The sequence below is a fragment of the Pelodiscus sinensis genome, chromosome 2, assembly GCF_052426305.1.
Source record: "Pelodiscus sinensis isolate ZL-2025 chromosome 2, ASM5242630v1, whole genome shotgun sequence".
Classification (NCBI taxonomy): domain Eukaryota; kingdom Metazoa; phylum Chordata; order Testudines; family Trionychidae; genus Pelodiscus; species Pelodiscus sinensis.
In genome coordinates this window covers 171,359,721-171,375,807 of record NC_143053.1, presented here as the reverse complement: position 1 = coordinate 171,375,807, position 16,087 = coordinate 171,359,721, and the positions used below count along the sequence as shown (strand labels likewise).

General features: G+C 43.1%; 1 protein-coding gene across 1 annotated transcript in view; it reads right to left on the bottom strand.

Annotated features, from left to right (window-relative positions):
• Nucleotides 1-16,087, bottom strand: part of ELMO1 (engulfment and cell motility 1) — a 448,991-nt gene that overhangs the window by 275,785 nt on the left and 157,119 nt on the right. The window contains exons 7-9 of the mRNA XM_075921743.2: nt 15,574-15,609; nt 6,017-6,116; nt 16-167 (exon numbers count right to left, since the gene is read on the bottom strand). Coding sequence (XP_075777858.1) covers nt 16-167; nt 6,017-6,116; nt 15,574-15,609 — 288 coding nt within the window. The remainder of the gene's footprint in view (nt 1-15; nt 168-6,016; nt 6,117-15,573; nt 15,610-16,087) is intronic.

The following is a 16,087-nucleotide window of genomic DNA, read 5'->3' as shown; positions in this document are numbered from 1 at the left end:
AAAAGTCATACTTACCCCTGAAGATGTGGGATTAACTGGCCAATTGTGATCTCCTGGGCTACCTTCTGGTACAACTCATGGCTATTGAGCACCATAGACTCCAGAATTGCTAATGACCGTTGCAGGATAGAGATGTCCGAGGCAAATTTGTTCACATAACTTGCTATCTACAAATTTAAACATTTGAATAATTCATATCTTGCTTACATGCATGGGGAATGAGAAAAGGCAGGATTCAAAAGCAGAAGAGACAGTTTGTGGAGCTGCTGGTTGTCAGATGTACATAAATGAATATGAGGAAAGTATCAAACAGTCTGTGTTTATTCAAATCAGAATATGTCAAAGCAAATAGCGAGTCAGATTCTCAGCTCATGTAAACTGGTATAGATTTGTTTAAATTATTATGCTATACCAGTTTACATCAGCTAAGTATCTGGCCAGTATTCAAACATCACATGCTATATGAATCACCAATGAGAAACTTCAGGGGGTAGCTGAGTTTGTATGTTTATTGTGTGTACTATAGGCATTGAAATATGCTACTGCTCCTTCTGCTCCACTTCCCTCAACTCCCGTCCCCTTACTATCTGTATGAGGTATTTGCTCCTGCAAATGATACAGTGGGATCTGACATGAGTGATGTGACTACTGGCCCAAATGTTTGTTGTAAGCAGAATGCCCGTAATTTTACCTACTTTGTATTAAAGCAAGAAGAACATGGGATGCTCTGACAGGGTGTACCAGCCCCACATTAGGGAAGCCAGACCTAACCAAGTTCTTCTGGCTGAAGGAGTCCCGCCCCCACAGTCCTGCTGGGCATGCTCAGACTGCTGCCCAGGTATAAAGGCCCGGAGAGAAGGTCAGTCTGGGCTGGCTGCTGAGGAGGGAGGAGGTACTGCCCGAGCTCCAGGAGGTGACCTGCCAGTAGTACCAGACCTGGAACCAGTCCGTGAGACACCAAAGATACGGCCAAAGATCTGGAGGAAGGACCCTGGAAGGAGTCCAGAGGAGACTGGTAGGAAGTAGCCCAAGGTGGGAGATTGTATCCCAAGGTGCTTTAGCATGTTGTGGTGGGACTCCCCGTTAAGTGAGCAGTGAACCACACCACTGCTAATAGGGCCCTGAGCTGGGACCCAGTGGAGCAGGGAGGGCCTGGGTCCTCCTACCATCTCCTCAATCCCCAGCTCATGGGGCCTGCACCTGCTGCTATAGACGCCAGCTGCTGTGCCGGACTGCCCTAGTGGGAGGGGTGTTGCTAAGGACTCTGGTTGCTAGGCCATACTGCCTTACTGAGAGGGGCTTTTGTTATTAACTTTGGCTACTAGGCTGCAATGCCCCAGTGGGAGGGGTGTTTGCTAAGGACTCTGGCTGCTAGACCACTCTGCCTCAGCCTGAGGGATGTTTCCTAAGGACTCTGGCTGCTAGGCCATACTGCCCCAGCAGAAGGGTTCTGAGTGCAGAACCGCAGTTGAGTTGCAGGACATGTGGGGGGTTGTTCCAAGAATCCCAGGGATGCAACAAATGCATCACCACACGACAGGTGCGTACAATAGAATTTAGATGAGGTAGCCAAGACTCAAAGATCAAACAGTATAAGGAAGTTAACATTAAGGTAAGTTGTAAAAAATATAATGAAGTGGCAACAATCGGAGCAACAGAAGAGCTTGCCTTTGTCTATACTGGGATTGTAGCCATCTGCAAACCACTAGTGGAGACCTAATTTAAACTAGTATATTATGATTTGCACAGGTCTAGCTACCATGTGCAAATGGCTTCAAAATGGGTAAAATAGTCTATACTAGGGCTTTGCACTGGTGCAGCTACACTGGTGGCTGAAATCTCTTAGTAGAAAAGGCCTTTACCAAAACTATAATCTGATCCTCAGACATAATCCCCTTTCACTGCTGCAAATGTGCAGCCAAAGCGTAACAGAATTTTTTTGCACAGGGCTGGGTCTACAATACCTACCACCAGCAGCGAAAACTACACCAGGTTCACACCGTGGTGTTTACTGCCATTGTCAGTGAAAGGTTCTGGTGGTGGGGAAAGCTTCAGCAGCTCCACGCTACCAGAGCCTTTTGCTGCAGCAAGGAAAAGCTCTGGAAAGGGAGAGACTGCCAGAAAGTCTGCTGGGAAAGTTTGCTACAGTCTTTTCTTGTGGGTGAAGGAAGGGTTCCAGAGGCAGAGGCAGCAGGACACTCCACCTCTACAAATAGCAGTTTACTTGGAAAGGTGCTGCTTGGGGAACAGAGCAACATGTGAGTATGTACTTGAGTTCATACACACACCCTTGGAGCATCTGTTTACTCAACTCACCTAAGCCATGCCTCACCATCTACACTGCTATTCACACCCATGATAGGTGCGCTACATGTGTACGTACACTTAGGGTTGCCAATTGTGGTTGGACATATTCCAGGAGATTTTATCAAATGACATAATTTTCACTGAAGATTAATCTTTAATTCCTGGAGAGTCCAAGACAATCCTGGAGAGTTGGCAATGCAAGGTATGCTCCACGCCTCCAAAAGAAGGGTGCAGTGTAAGACTTACCCTTACCATCAGTCATATTCTGCAAGGGGGGACAGGAAGCTTGAATAAACTCTACGGAGCATTTGCATTAGTGCTGGCCACAAATTACCTTGCTCAATTATACAATAATAGTCGCCTTTTTCCCTTTAAAAAAAAATCTGCCCAATTTATAGAACCATAAAATAAATAAAACCTCTCCTCAGGTGAAATTCTAAATGCCCTACAAAAATCTTTCTAAAAATAGTTGTAGACAAATATCAACAAATATTTTCATGAAATGTAGCCATTATCTGATGAACACTTTATTTGACAAGTACTATGTCACTAGCTAGGTCTCTCTCTCTTGTGTGGGGTGTATGGTGTGGTTTTTTGGGGGATTTTTTTTTGGCAAGATGCATAGAGGATTTTGACACAAATACCACTGGTCATCATGAGAACTGGAAATCCAAATCCATTATGTGACTTTGAAAACCTCAGCCTAAAAAAACTGCGGTATTAGTAGAGTGAAAGAAGACAAGAGGCAGGAGGAAAAGGAAAAGGATTGTTGTTGACATCTCTTACTGGAAGCCATATGCAGAGTATAAAAGATGGATGAAAAAATTACATTATATAGGCTTTTTCTCTCTCAGTTAAAAACAAAACAACCCTTATGCATCATAAATATAAGGAAAAGACATTTTTCATTCCCAATAAAATTCATGGAAGAGAAAAGGTTCATTTGCACACAATACAATACAGAGTTTGGGTGTAACTATAAACCTTTCCTGAATCTCCCCCTTTCCTTTCTATTTTCTTTCCCATTCTTTCTACTGGTCCCTTTTCTGTTCACTCATTTCTTCCTTCCCCTAGCCAGGATGGCTGAGTTAGATGCCTCACTAGGACGGAACTCATTTTAATAGGTTTCCCAGGGGCATTGCCCAGAACATACTATAGACATACCAATATCAGGCAGTGCACTCGCTAGCTTTTCCTGTAATTACTTGGCATCCTGCAGGGCAAAGGATGAGTTTGAATCAGATATTAATTTTATTTGATTGACAAGATAGCTTTTGGGGGCTTTGTAGTCATTTATTCATGGGCTCTTCCAAACAAACAGGACATGTTGTACTTGATCACGTCCCATTTAAGTCTGTTACAAAACAGTTGCGTTCTATTCTTTATAGTGGAAAAATGTAAAATAAACTTACAACACTGGTAAGATGTTTTTAAAACAGGAAAAGATATGAAGTGAACTATGTTCAATAACTGTTTTGATCAGTTGGGAAATCTGTCTGTAAACATCCACCTCCTGGGCATTTAAATTGGACACTCCAATTCTACTCAAAAGAGACACTACTCGGTGATGAGAGACAGAAATTCTGTTCTGTGGTAACTACAAAACCCAACTGAATTTAATGAAGTTATATGAGTGCAAAAGAGTAGATGTTGGAGCCCATATTTAAGAAACAAACAAACAAATGTCTTGACTGCTCACAAATAATAGATTTGATTATGAAAATTTAATTTTCAAAATCTAGTTCTCTTTTCACAACAGGTTGGAGCTCCCTGGTTCGGCACCCTCGGGACCCGAGCTGTCCTGAACCAGTGAATTTGCCAGACCAGGAGAGGTCAGTGCTCCCGTTGGCTGCTCCATTCCCAGACTCCTCTTTCCTCGGGCTCCCTGCCTTGCTGTTGGCCCCACTAACGCTGGCATGGCACAGGCTCCCCATCCTGCTGCCCGCACACTGCCCCAAGGTCTCTTGGAGTTCCTGGCCTGGCCACATGGTGTCCTCCAGGATTCACGGGCTGGGGCCATCCAGCCGCCACCAGCCCCACTGCTGCTGGGGGTTCCATGGCTGGGATTACCTGGCCACACCGCTGCTGTTGGGAATTCCCTGGGGTTCCCCAGCCGGGGCTGCCCACTTCTTCCAGCCCTGCTTCAGCTGTGGGTTCTGAGGGTCAGGGCCGCCCACCCCTGCTGCTATCAGGGGTATCCTGGGGTTCCAAGCCAGGACTGCCCAGCTGCTGCTGCGGGAGGCGGAGGGGGGAGGGGAATCCCTGGCCGGGCCACCTGCCACTGGAATCCCCACTGCAGCTGTGGTTCCCCAGCTGGGGCCAGGATTTCCTGGCTGCCTGGCCCTGCTGATGCCAGGGGTTCCTTGGCCGGGGCAGGAGCTTCCCTGGCCACCGCCCTAGTCCAGCTGCTACTGGCCCAGCCGGGGTTCCGCAGCCCACATTCACTCAGCTCTCATTCCAGTGCTCTTCTGTCCAGCAACACCTGTGGCCCTTCTGGACCACAGATGTTGCCCTACCAGAGAGTCCTGGATTTGGGAGGTTCAGACTGTATTCTGCTTATTTCTCATCTCAGTTTCACTTAGTTGACAGTCACTGTCTAACCAAATTTACATTGCAGACACTGCATGGAAATATCTCTAAGATAGATAAGTTTCCATGAGATATTTTAATACTATTGTTAGAGTTATTAGTTTGTGAAATTATTGCTATTAATGGTTAGTCTTTTTACAAGATTGTTTTGGGTCAAGTTTGTTCCAATAGTGTCTTTTTCATGTGACAAATGTGATCTTAATAAAAAAGACTGTTTGATTTTTTTTTAAGGTTTTAATGTTTTAAGCAAAACTTAAGATTCCTATAAATGAAAAAGATTAGAGGGGGGAAAATACTCTTTTTTTTTTTCCCAGTTTCATTTGTGTGAAACTTTCATTTCAGTTTCAGTACTTTTGTTGTGTTGTTGTTTCTACTATATATTCACTTTTCCTGGTTTGTGGGGAGACAAAAAACATTTGTAATGAAATTTTCTTATTTTTAAAACAAGAGAAATTAGCAGGGTGATTCAACTGCAGGCATGGGTCCCCAAACTACTTTTAACTCACTTTAGATAAATAAGGCGGATGTGGTTTTTCATTCTACAAATGCTGCTGTGGGAAAAGCCAAGCTTTCCCAACTACAAAACATTTTTCCGAGACTGTTCATTCCGTTTACAATACAACCAACCAAAAAAGAGAAAACATTCTGCCCGTGCTCTTGGTTAAAGACAAAGGAAGGTCTTGTCTTAAGTTTAAACTTTAGCTTTAGCTTAAATTAAGTTGATAGAAGGTACAATTAAGCCAAAGCAAGTATCCACATAAGGGACCAATTTAACTAAGTTAGTTTCTAAACCAATTTAATAAATCAATATAATTTTGTTATGAACATAAGGCTTACGAAAGATGCTACTGATTTGATCCTGTTCCACTGAAGTCAACAGCAGCACACCAACTGAGATTTCAGTGGAAGTAAATTCAGGCTCCACAAGAACAACAAAATGTAGTGTGAAACAGACCTTCCCCTCAGGTCGTCCCCCCCCATTCCTTACCCTCCTCCACATACACTTTCAGACACATATTTTTGCTGAGTTAATACCTACCTGAAAAAACAGCTCTCTCCAAATGCTTAAAACCTGAACACAAACTGACATTAAAACACACACGGTAGGATAGAAATTTACCTTTTTAATGAATGCCACGGAGAATGTATCCCATGATACAATCCCATGATCCATCAGCTCAACAAATGCAGTCAGTGTAAAGGACAACATATCTCCAAAGCTGGAAAACAGGTGTCATAACAATAGTTACCAGTAATGCAGCAGGGCAACAATAAAGGGAACAGTGGCAGAAAGCAGTTAGAAAGGCAAGACCACAAAAGCCAGAGATGTGTTAAGAGGAAGAAGCAGAGAAAAAGAGGCCGTGCAACAAAAAAATTCCAAAACACTTTAGCGTGGATGGACATCAAAGACTATCTCCTGAAAAATATCAACCTCCGCTTGTAAGAAAAATTCATGCCAAGAAAATCAGCTGATTAAACCTTTTTGTGAGATCACATTATTAGAGTAGAGGAAGGAAATCAAGTTGAGTCTTCCTTCAGCAAATGAAGTGGACACTCCCATTTGAATGTCATCCTGCTTTTACACCATCATGTCAGGTGCATTCACAGAAAGGTAATGAATTGTTAACTCCTCTTCACAGGAGACAAATATAGTAAGTATTTTAGAGAGAGTCTACCTGTATTGTCCAACAATTTTTTCAGTACTTAAGATTTAAAATCTATTTACACAGGGAAGTCATTATTTAGGTTGCTTATAGGCAAAATTCTACCACCTTTACTCCTGCTCAGTACTGTAGCACCTCAAGAGCTGTCCACTGCAAAGTGGCACCAATTTAACTGATGATGCCATTTAAAACTAGTTTAGTGAAACCAGAGCAAAAGGCTCTGTGAACATTTGTAAACTCAATTAATATCAATCTAATTTATATCAATTCAGTGTCAGTCAATTAGGAACAGGTTTAAACTTAATCCAAATACTAAAGAAACTAAAATAAGAGCATCTACACAGGATTCTGTCCCATTTAACTTTCAATTTAAATAATGATTTAACTTCAGCCAGGTAACTGTAGTCAAGGCCTTAGTGCATCAGTGGCGCTACTGGTTTCAGAAGGGCCATTCATCAATTAAAGGACTACACAGCATGAGTGGTAGTGGTAGAACTAGGTCCTAAATAGGCATGATGGTACTGAGCACTATGCCACTGATCCGGCAACATACTGAAAGAGGTGGTTAGCTTATAGCAAAAGGGCAGTCCCATTGACTTCAGTGTAACTTCTTTAACACTAAAAGCTAAGCACATGCCTTGGTGCTTTGCTGGACCGGGCCCATACAGTCAGTACTATTCAGAAATCAGCTCAATGTCCTGTGACAGTAAAGAGAACTTTGATTCATAACCCTGACTGATATTTTTTTAATAAAACCTAAACCAACCAAATTGATTAACATTTGCTCAAAAGGGAGAATTAATCTGATACAAAGGAATGAGGTAAGGTCTATACTAAGGATCACTGTTGCAACTAATTGTCATTGTTTACTGGAATAATTGGGGACTTCAGTATTAATCCAGCATTACATGGCATTTTAACATATCAAAAAATATAAAACTTCCATCTTTATTACAGCCTTAGGTTGACATATGTCAAGGACATCAGTTTTTAGTTCCATCTTGCAACTCTCACATGAGCTTGCTTTGGACAACTTTTTATCCCATTAAATGATAAGTGTTTCAAGATGTTGAGAGTGTAGGGAGGGAAGGGGAAGGACGACTTCACCTACACAATTAGAGGAAGGAAGACAGTGCAGGTCCATTGGTCTAAATATAAGTAGTTCCATCGTATTGCAATGACACTGTAAAATTAAAGTAATCTCTTACAACGTCTTAGTTTTGTGAACAAGCAATATTCTAAATACCAATTAAAGGGAGAAATCAATCCAGAGTTCAAGTAATCATCTGTGAAAAGAAAATTTTGGACTCCCTTCCAGTCCTGCTGTTGAGTGCAGAGGGTTAAAATGGGGGCAGACGCCTACTAGTCTCCCCCAGTGATCAGGGAATCTGTCCCCAGCAGCTACTAGCTGGCCCTTTGCCCTTCCCACCCTTTGGGTACGTCTAAACTACATGGCTCCGTCGACGGAGCCATGTAGATTTGTTTGGCTTGGCAAAGGGAAATGAAGCTGCGATTTAAATAATCGTGGCTTCATTTAAATTTACATGGATGCCACGCTGAGCCGACAAACAGCTGATCAGCTGTTTGTCGGCTCGGCGTGCTAGTCTGGACACTCCCCTGCCGACATGAAAGCCCTTTATCAACCTCACCAGTATACCTCATCCTATGAGGGATAACGGGGAGGTCAATAAAGGGCTTTCAGGTCAGCGCGGGAGCGTCCAGACTAGCGCGCTGAGCAGACAAACTGCTGATCAGCTGTTTGTCAGCTCAGCGCGGCAGCCATGTAAATTTAAATAAAGCCGCGATTATTTAAATCGCGGCTTCATTTCCCTTTGCCTACAACCCTCATCTACATGGCTCCATCAATGGAGCCATGTAGTTTAGACACAGCCTTTGTGTTTGGGGTGCACGTGGCCCCTCGTGTTCCCCCACATACAACAATGGTACTGCAGGTTTGCAAGGACCCACAAAAAGAACGGTACCATAGCTGTGTGGCACAAATGGAGGGAGGCTCTAAGAATCCTTTGTGATCACCAAAACCGTACTAGTTCTGCCAAATTCAGTGCTATCTGCACCCATCTGGGCAGTGGAAGGGATAAGATTTGGCTCTCCATAAGAAAAACATAAAGGCTACGTCTAGACTGGCCACATAAGATGGAATAGGCATGCAAAGCAGGCAAGTCAGAATAGGGAAATCCACGGGGGATTTAAATATCCCCCACAGGATTTAAATAAACATGGCCGCCACTTTTTTTCCGCTTGGGGAAAAGGAATTCTTGCAATGCTTTTTTCCGGCTTGCAAGTAGGAATAAGAGATCCTCCTGAAAAGGGCTTTATTCCGGAGGATCGCGCCAGTCTAGATGCTCTTTTCCAGCTTTTCCCCAAGCCGGAAAAAAAGTGGCGGCCATGTTTATTTAAATCCCGTGGGGGATATTTAAATCCCCCGCGGATTTCCTTATTCTGACTTGCCTGCTTTGCATGCCTCTTCCGGAGAAGGGGCCAGTCTAGACGTAGCCAGAGTGTTCCATATAATGAGTCTGCATTCCTCTGAAACTTAAAGCCAATACTTGTCCCACTACAACATTCTCATCTTTCCCCACCAGATGTCACTATAGCATTTCAAATAACTAACAGAGAGTGCAAAAAGAGCTATAATGTTGGAACAAGTATAAATTAAAAATTAAATCAACCCAGGTCCACATAAACATACAGCAATAGGAGCTTATTATCATCAAAATATGGAAAGCCAAAAGCAAGCTTAACAGAGGAGCATCAGAAATAGCACAGCCAAGCAACAAAAGCAGTCCCAAGAATAATTAAGTGGCAAGTTAAGATCTGAACATTAACTATTTTTGTAAATGCAAAAAAATAAAGAAAGAAACTTAGGAAGTGGAATGAACTTGAACTCCCAAGCAAAATATAAATATAGTTTGGTAACTTTATATTAATACATTCACACAGACATACACACCCATATTATTTAGAGGAGGAAAATAATATAATGGCTGTTAAGAAAATTCATGGAAATCCAGGTTTGTCTGTAACGACAATAATCTAATAAAATTAACAGCATACTCCATGTAATACGAAATCTCATCCCTATTAATGTTTCATTCACATAGAAGCAATAAGAAAAAGGATCCTTTTCTACTCACATTTGTACCAAGAACTTTCAAGCCAATTTTACATCTCATGAGGCACAACCAACCCATAAACATCAGACTCTTGCAGCCTTTGCAAAATGATTTAACAATCTGATTTTAATTTCTGATGAAGATGCTGTTAGTGTATGCCATCACAAAAAAAGGATGACATTTTTCTTTACTGATCAAACATACAGGTAAATATAATCTCTTATCCTGGCAGTACTGAGATTTTAATAAAGACTGAGATCAACAAATCTGCACCACTCTGTTCATGCAATCCCGGATGAGAATAATTCTGAACGTTGATCTTTGCCACCTAAATTCCAGCATGTGATCCTCTTCTGAAAAGTCGGTCAAGAATCTCTTCAAACCTATATTATTTGGGACTTTTTTTGTGTGTGCAAATATCTGGCTAAAAACTGTGAATTATTTGCTGACTAAGTGTCTTTTCTATCATCTGGACACAAGGATAGCATTATAAAGCTTGTGTGAAGATATATTGAGTCCTATGATACGTGGTCAGAGTAAAAAACACATGAATAGGGCTGGATATTAACTGTTGCTTATCACTAGCGGTTAAGATACCACCTCACTGAAGTTAGTGGCTGGGGAAAATTCACTTGCCCCTTGGACAATTCTAAAATAAAAAGGGTGGCTAGAAGCACAAAGGCAACAGCAGGAAGGCAGCTGATCTACATCTGGGATGGAGGGAAGGCTGCAAGGATAATGATTTCTGTAACTCAAGAAATGGCCAGGGGAGGGAAGCAAATCCATGACTCAAAAGCCAAGGGAAGAAAAGTACTAATTTGAAGCCCTGCATAAAGTGCTGTTGCTTACAGTGGAGTACTGAGCAGCTCAGGAAGCGTCAGTCTTATCTGCACAGATCATGAGCCTGATTTGGAGGTGTTGACCGGCATCTTGTGTAACCAGAGTGAACATAAACCACTACTGAATAAGAATGGCAACCCTTCACATGCCCACACTGCATAGGGGAGAACTAATAAACCAGGTGCAAGGCTGTTGCCAAGTGTTAACAATATATCTAATTATGTAACAGCAATGCTGCAGTTATCACAGATTGTATTTTTGTACTCACCAAGTACCAATGTAATAGTACTTTGGGGACAATTTCTCAAGCTTTTAGTATAAAGGATTAGCCATTGTAACTACACGTTGAAACTCTCTTAACTGGGACTCTCTGGTTCAGTAACATCCATGGTCCAGCAGGACCATGGATATTCTAGTACCAAAAAGTCCCAGAGGAGAGCTAGTGTCTGGAAACTCTGCAGGATGGCAGGGCAACAGGAGCCTGGTGCGCATGGCAGTGAGGCTGCCCAATAGTGCAGCAGGCACCTACCAGTGTGCAGATAGTGGGGCTGCTTGGCATGGCAGTAGGAATAGGGGTGTAGAAGCAGCGGGGATGCCAGGTGCTGCAGCTAGAGCCTGATGCGCACACAGATGGCGGAGCTGCTGGGCGCTGCAGTGGGAGCCTGACACACAGAGGGTGACGGGGCTGCCCAGCAGGGCAGTGGAGCTGACAGGGCAAGGGGTGCCAGTAAGAGGTGGGAAGCCAGCTGGGAGGCCAACAGTGGGGCTAGGGCTGGAGGGTACTGGTGGCAGGAGGGCCAGAAATGACCTTCCTTGGTTCAGCAAAATCCATCATCAGGACTGGAGGGTGCGGGACCAGGGAGGTCCAACCTGTATGAAAGTTAGCCCACCTGCATCTTCCAAGCAAGTATAACTTATTATCTCAGTGACACTTGCATCATATCTCTGTATTATAACCTGAGAGTTGGTCTATACTTGGAAGTTAATTTAGATTAAGGTAGAGTGTGAATTTAAAAGCACAATAGATGCTCCTGAACAACTCAATGTGTAGACACACTCATTCTGGAACAAGACCTTGTCTAGACTACAAATGCTTTACTGGTATAGCTATACTAGTGGACCCTTCTTATACCAAACAAAGCAGTTGGTTTGCCAGCATAGCTAAACCAACTGCATAAGAGGCATTTAGTTATGTCAACAGAAGCCCTCTTCTGTCAGCATAGTTGTATCTCTACTGGGGGCAGAGGGGCAGGTGGTCAACATGTGTGTCCAACAGTTGATACCCTGACCAACACATCTACACCAGGAAAACTTCATAGTATAGATTTAGTCAAATTCTGGTTTAACATAATCTGCTTTGTGGATGTTATTAAGGAATTATTCAGGAGCAGGAAAAAGTTTGTGTATAGACAAGCCCTAACCCCATTGCTATAGCACCAGCAGTTTGACTGCAATATTTTACTCAAAAATGCTGGTGAACAAGTTTTGAAAATATATTAAAGGCAGTCAATAGCAAGAAAGGCATTTGGAAAATTAAACAATTTCTCAAAAGGAGTAAGAGCAGATTATTATACAAACCTTGTAGGACAACAGATCAAGTTATAATTGTGTCACCTTTCCTAAGATGGCATGTTCAGGTTACTGTCAGTAAGAAAATGAGGTAGCAGCACACTCTGAAATAGCAAGTCAACTAGTTAAGCAAAAAGGACTCACTTTTTTAATACTAGTTTTTGACTTCTCTAAAGTAACTAGTCATGAAGACAAGAAGGGGAGGCTGTGTGACACACAAGGGGCACCGTTCTTTTTTTCAATTGGGCTCTTCCAGCTTCACTGCATTCTTCTTTATCAATTTGCTAACTGCATGAAAACTGCAGCAATTAGTTGGACAGCTACCTAAATATTTACTTATTAAGATTATACATAGTATACATTAAAAGAACATAAGAATGTCCATACTGGGTCAGACCAAAGGTCCATCTAGCCCAGTATCCTGTCTTCCAATAGCCAATGCCATGTGCGATGTCCCAGAGGGAATGAACAGAACAGGTAATCATCAAATGATTCATCCCCTGTCGCCCATTCCCAACTTCTAATGAACAGAAGCTAGGGACATCATTCCTACCCATTCTGGCTCATTGCCACTGATGGACCTATCCTTCTTGAATTTATCTAGCTCTTTTTTTGAACCCTGTTATAGTCTTGGACTTCACAACATCCTCTGGCAAGCAGTTCTACAGGTTGACTCTGTGTTGTTTGAAGACAATAAAAACAAATTAGGAAAACAAGTCCTAGAAAAATTGGTCCCTCTTATAGTGAAAGGAGCTGACAAACAAAGACAAATCCTGTTCTTCATAAGAGTTAGAAAAATGTGCCCTAGGATAACATGTAAATATACTGTGCTAAAAAAGGGACTAACACTAGTATGACTTAAATATGTAAATTATCTGAGTAAGCCTGAATAAGGGTATGGGCCCCTTTCTGTATTAATGCAGCATACCCACATTAGAAGTTTGCACTGGTATCAAACTCAATGCAGTTACACCTGTGTGAATTACTCTAGCATAGACAAAACTTAATCCCCACAAGCTAATGAGAATACTGGATAAGTAATGCTCATTTGCATTATCAATATAACCAAGTCATAGAATAGACTGCAATATAGTTAACATTTGAGGCCAGTGCTTTAGCCCTATTATAAGGACATGCTTAGAAGCTGGAACAATCACAATCTAATGCAGAGAAGCCCAGTGGTGAATAGAATTTAGACCTTTGCCAATACTTCACCAAAATAGACAACCTGCTGGAAAATATAGTGAGGCACAGAAAGTGCCTTTATACATGTAGCAGCCACATTTAATCTCCTGGTGAGGAGAACCAAACATTCTCTTGTATGAGACACATCATCCCACAGCAGGGATTGCGGCTCATCCAATTTAAGGAAGACCGCCTCATATTTCATCTGTTTCACTCTGAAATGTAGCTTTCATGTTAACAATCAAGTTCTTACTGGCATTTTTTACTAGAATGACAAATAAGATTTTTACACTGCTCCAGAGTTTGTTTTCTTTAAAATTATTTATACAGGCAGTCCCCGGGTTACGTACAAGATAGGGACTGTAGGTTTGTTCTTAAGTTGAATCTGTATGTAAGTCGGAACTGGCGTCCAGATTCAGCCGCTGCTGAAACTGATCAGTTTCAACAGCAGCTGAATCTGGACGCCAGTTCTGACTTACATACAGATTCAACTTAAGAACCCCAGGCACCCCCAAGTCAGCTGCTGCTGAAACTGATCAGCGGCTCATTCCAGGAAGCCCGGGGCAGGGGCTTCCTGCAGTCAGCCACTGGTCAGTTTCAGCAGCAGCTGACTTGGGGACACCTGGGGCAGAGCAGCTGGGGTGCTGCTGGGTTGGTCCAGTAGCGCCGCCGCTCCTTGGAGCTACTGGACCAACCCAGCAGCACCCCAGCTGCTCTGCCCCAGGTGTCCTGATTCAGCCGCTGCTGAAACTGATCAGCAGCGGCTGAATCAGGACTCCTGGGGCAGAGCAACTGGGGTGCTGCCGGGTCGGTCCAGTAGCGCCAAGGAGCGGTGCTGCGGGACCAACCGGCAGTGCCCCAACTGCTCTACCACAGGCCCAGGGCTTTGCTCCACGTCTCCCTGGTCTGCTGGGGGGGGGCACTAGCTGCTCCCCACTCCCCCAGCAGACCAGAGGCACCGGGAGCAAAGCGGCAGCGGCCAGAGCAAAGCCTCAGAGGCGCGGCACTCCACCGCCGCTGCCGCTTTGCTCCTTGTGCCTCTGGTCTGCTGGGAACCATCTCCAGCAGACCAGGGACACCGGGAGCAAAGCCTCAGAGGCGCGGGACCCCTCCACTGCTGCGGCTTTGCTCCCAGTGCCTCTGGTCTGCTGGAGACCGTCTCCAGCAGACCAGGGACACCGGGAGTAAAGCCGCAGCGGCGGCGGAGTCCCGCGCCTCCCCGGCTTTGCCAGAGCAAAGCCTCAGAGGCGCGGGACCCCTCCGCCTCCCCGGCTTTGCTCCAGGTGTTCCTGGTCTGCTGGAGACGGTCCCCAGCAGACCAGGGGCACCCGGAGCAGCTTTTCTCGCCCCGGAGGTCGAGGTGGCGGGACCGCTGCGGTCTGGGCGGTCCCGCTGCCTGCGAGCTCTGGGGCGAGAAAGCCCCGTTCGTAAGTGCGGATCCAACATAAGTCGGATCCGCGTAACTCAGGGACTGCCTGTATAGCAATGATTTAGCCATCATCTATGTATTAGAACTTTTTTTACAGCAGCTGACACCATGATTTACTCTCCATTCCAAAAGGAAGTCCCATTTCCTCAGATAAATTACCCCAAACTGTCACGCTGGCACATCCATGACTAAATGATTAATTAGACTTTTGTTTTGGCTGTTTATATTTGAGATTTTAATTTTGTAGTCCAAGATAATGACTAGGATACTTATTATGGCCACGATTCCACAAAGCACATAAGCTTGTGCTTAACTTTAAACACAAATAGTCCCATTTGAAGTCAACTACACCTGTTATTGAGAAAAGTGTATATTATGCAGTTTTCCTTTAAGCACACAAAAAAAAAATCACACTAGTTTTTAGCATTACTTGAGACTACCAGAAATTAAAATTGGTATGATTATCAATCTTAATTTTATTCCACCAACATCAAAAAGCAAAAAAGCTCACTGACTGAATAATCACACAAGCCACAGACTTAAAGCGAACGAAAAAGGAAGCTGCTTGCTGAAATTAAAACAGCCTTGCTTTAGGAAGCAGTGAGAGCCCCAACACAACAGTTTTAGTAGTTATAGAGATGAAGCATCCATTGCAGAAGCAAAGCAAAAAAAAATAAAAAAATAAAAGGCCATAAGAATCTTTGACAGATAACATCAAAGAGCAGGAAACAGGCTGAAGAGCTATTGAATCAGTAGATGCAGATGTATTTAAATATAAAATTAGCAGGAGGGCCTGGAATCAATCATGCAAAAAGAAGAAGAAATGTGCAAGATGATGATCCAATCAGGTTCTTACCAGGGCTTCATTATCTTCTGCAATTTCTGATAGCGTCTGCAAAATTTAAAAACTTCCATGAGAGGAGACATGTTTTAATACAAAAAAGTACAACTTCATAGGACACATAGTAGAAAGGGCAATATATTATTGGCACTTATTCAGAAAGGAAATAGTTAAATATTTGGGGAAGGAAAGGGCATTAGTTAATTCAGAATACCTTATAATTATCTGACCTGAATACGTGTTGAAAGAAAGAAAAAAGTAAAGTTTCCAATGGAAAAATGAGTTGAGCGTAGGTCCTTTAGATTCTATTTATCTTTTCATTAAGAGCACCTGGAAAGCTTAAATTACTGTGCATCATCGTATAGGTTTCTTTGATCCCAAGAGAGTTCATGATAATAAAAGTGTACACTCAAGACATCTTCTGACTTAAGGTTGCATAACATGAAGTCAGTTCTTAGAACAACTTTTCATTTACTCCCTGTCTACATTACAAACCAAAAAGCTCAATCAGAGGGGAAGACATGGCTAA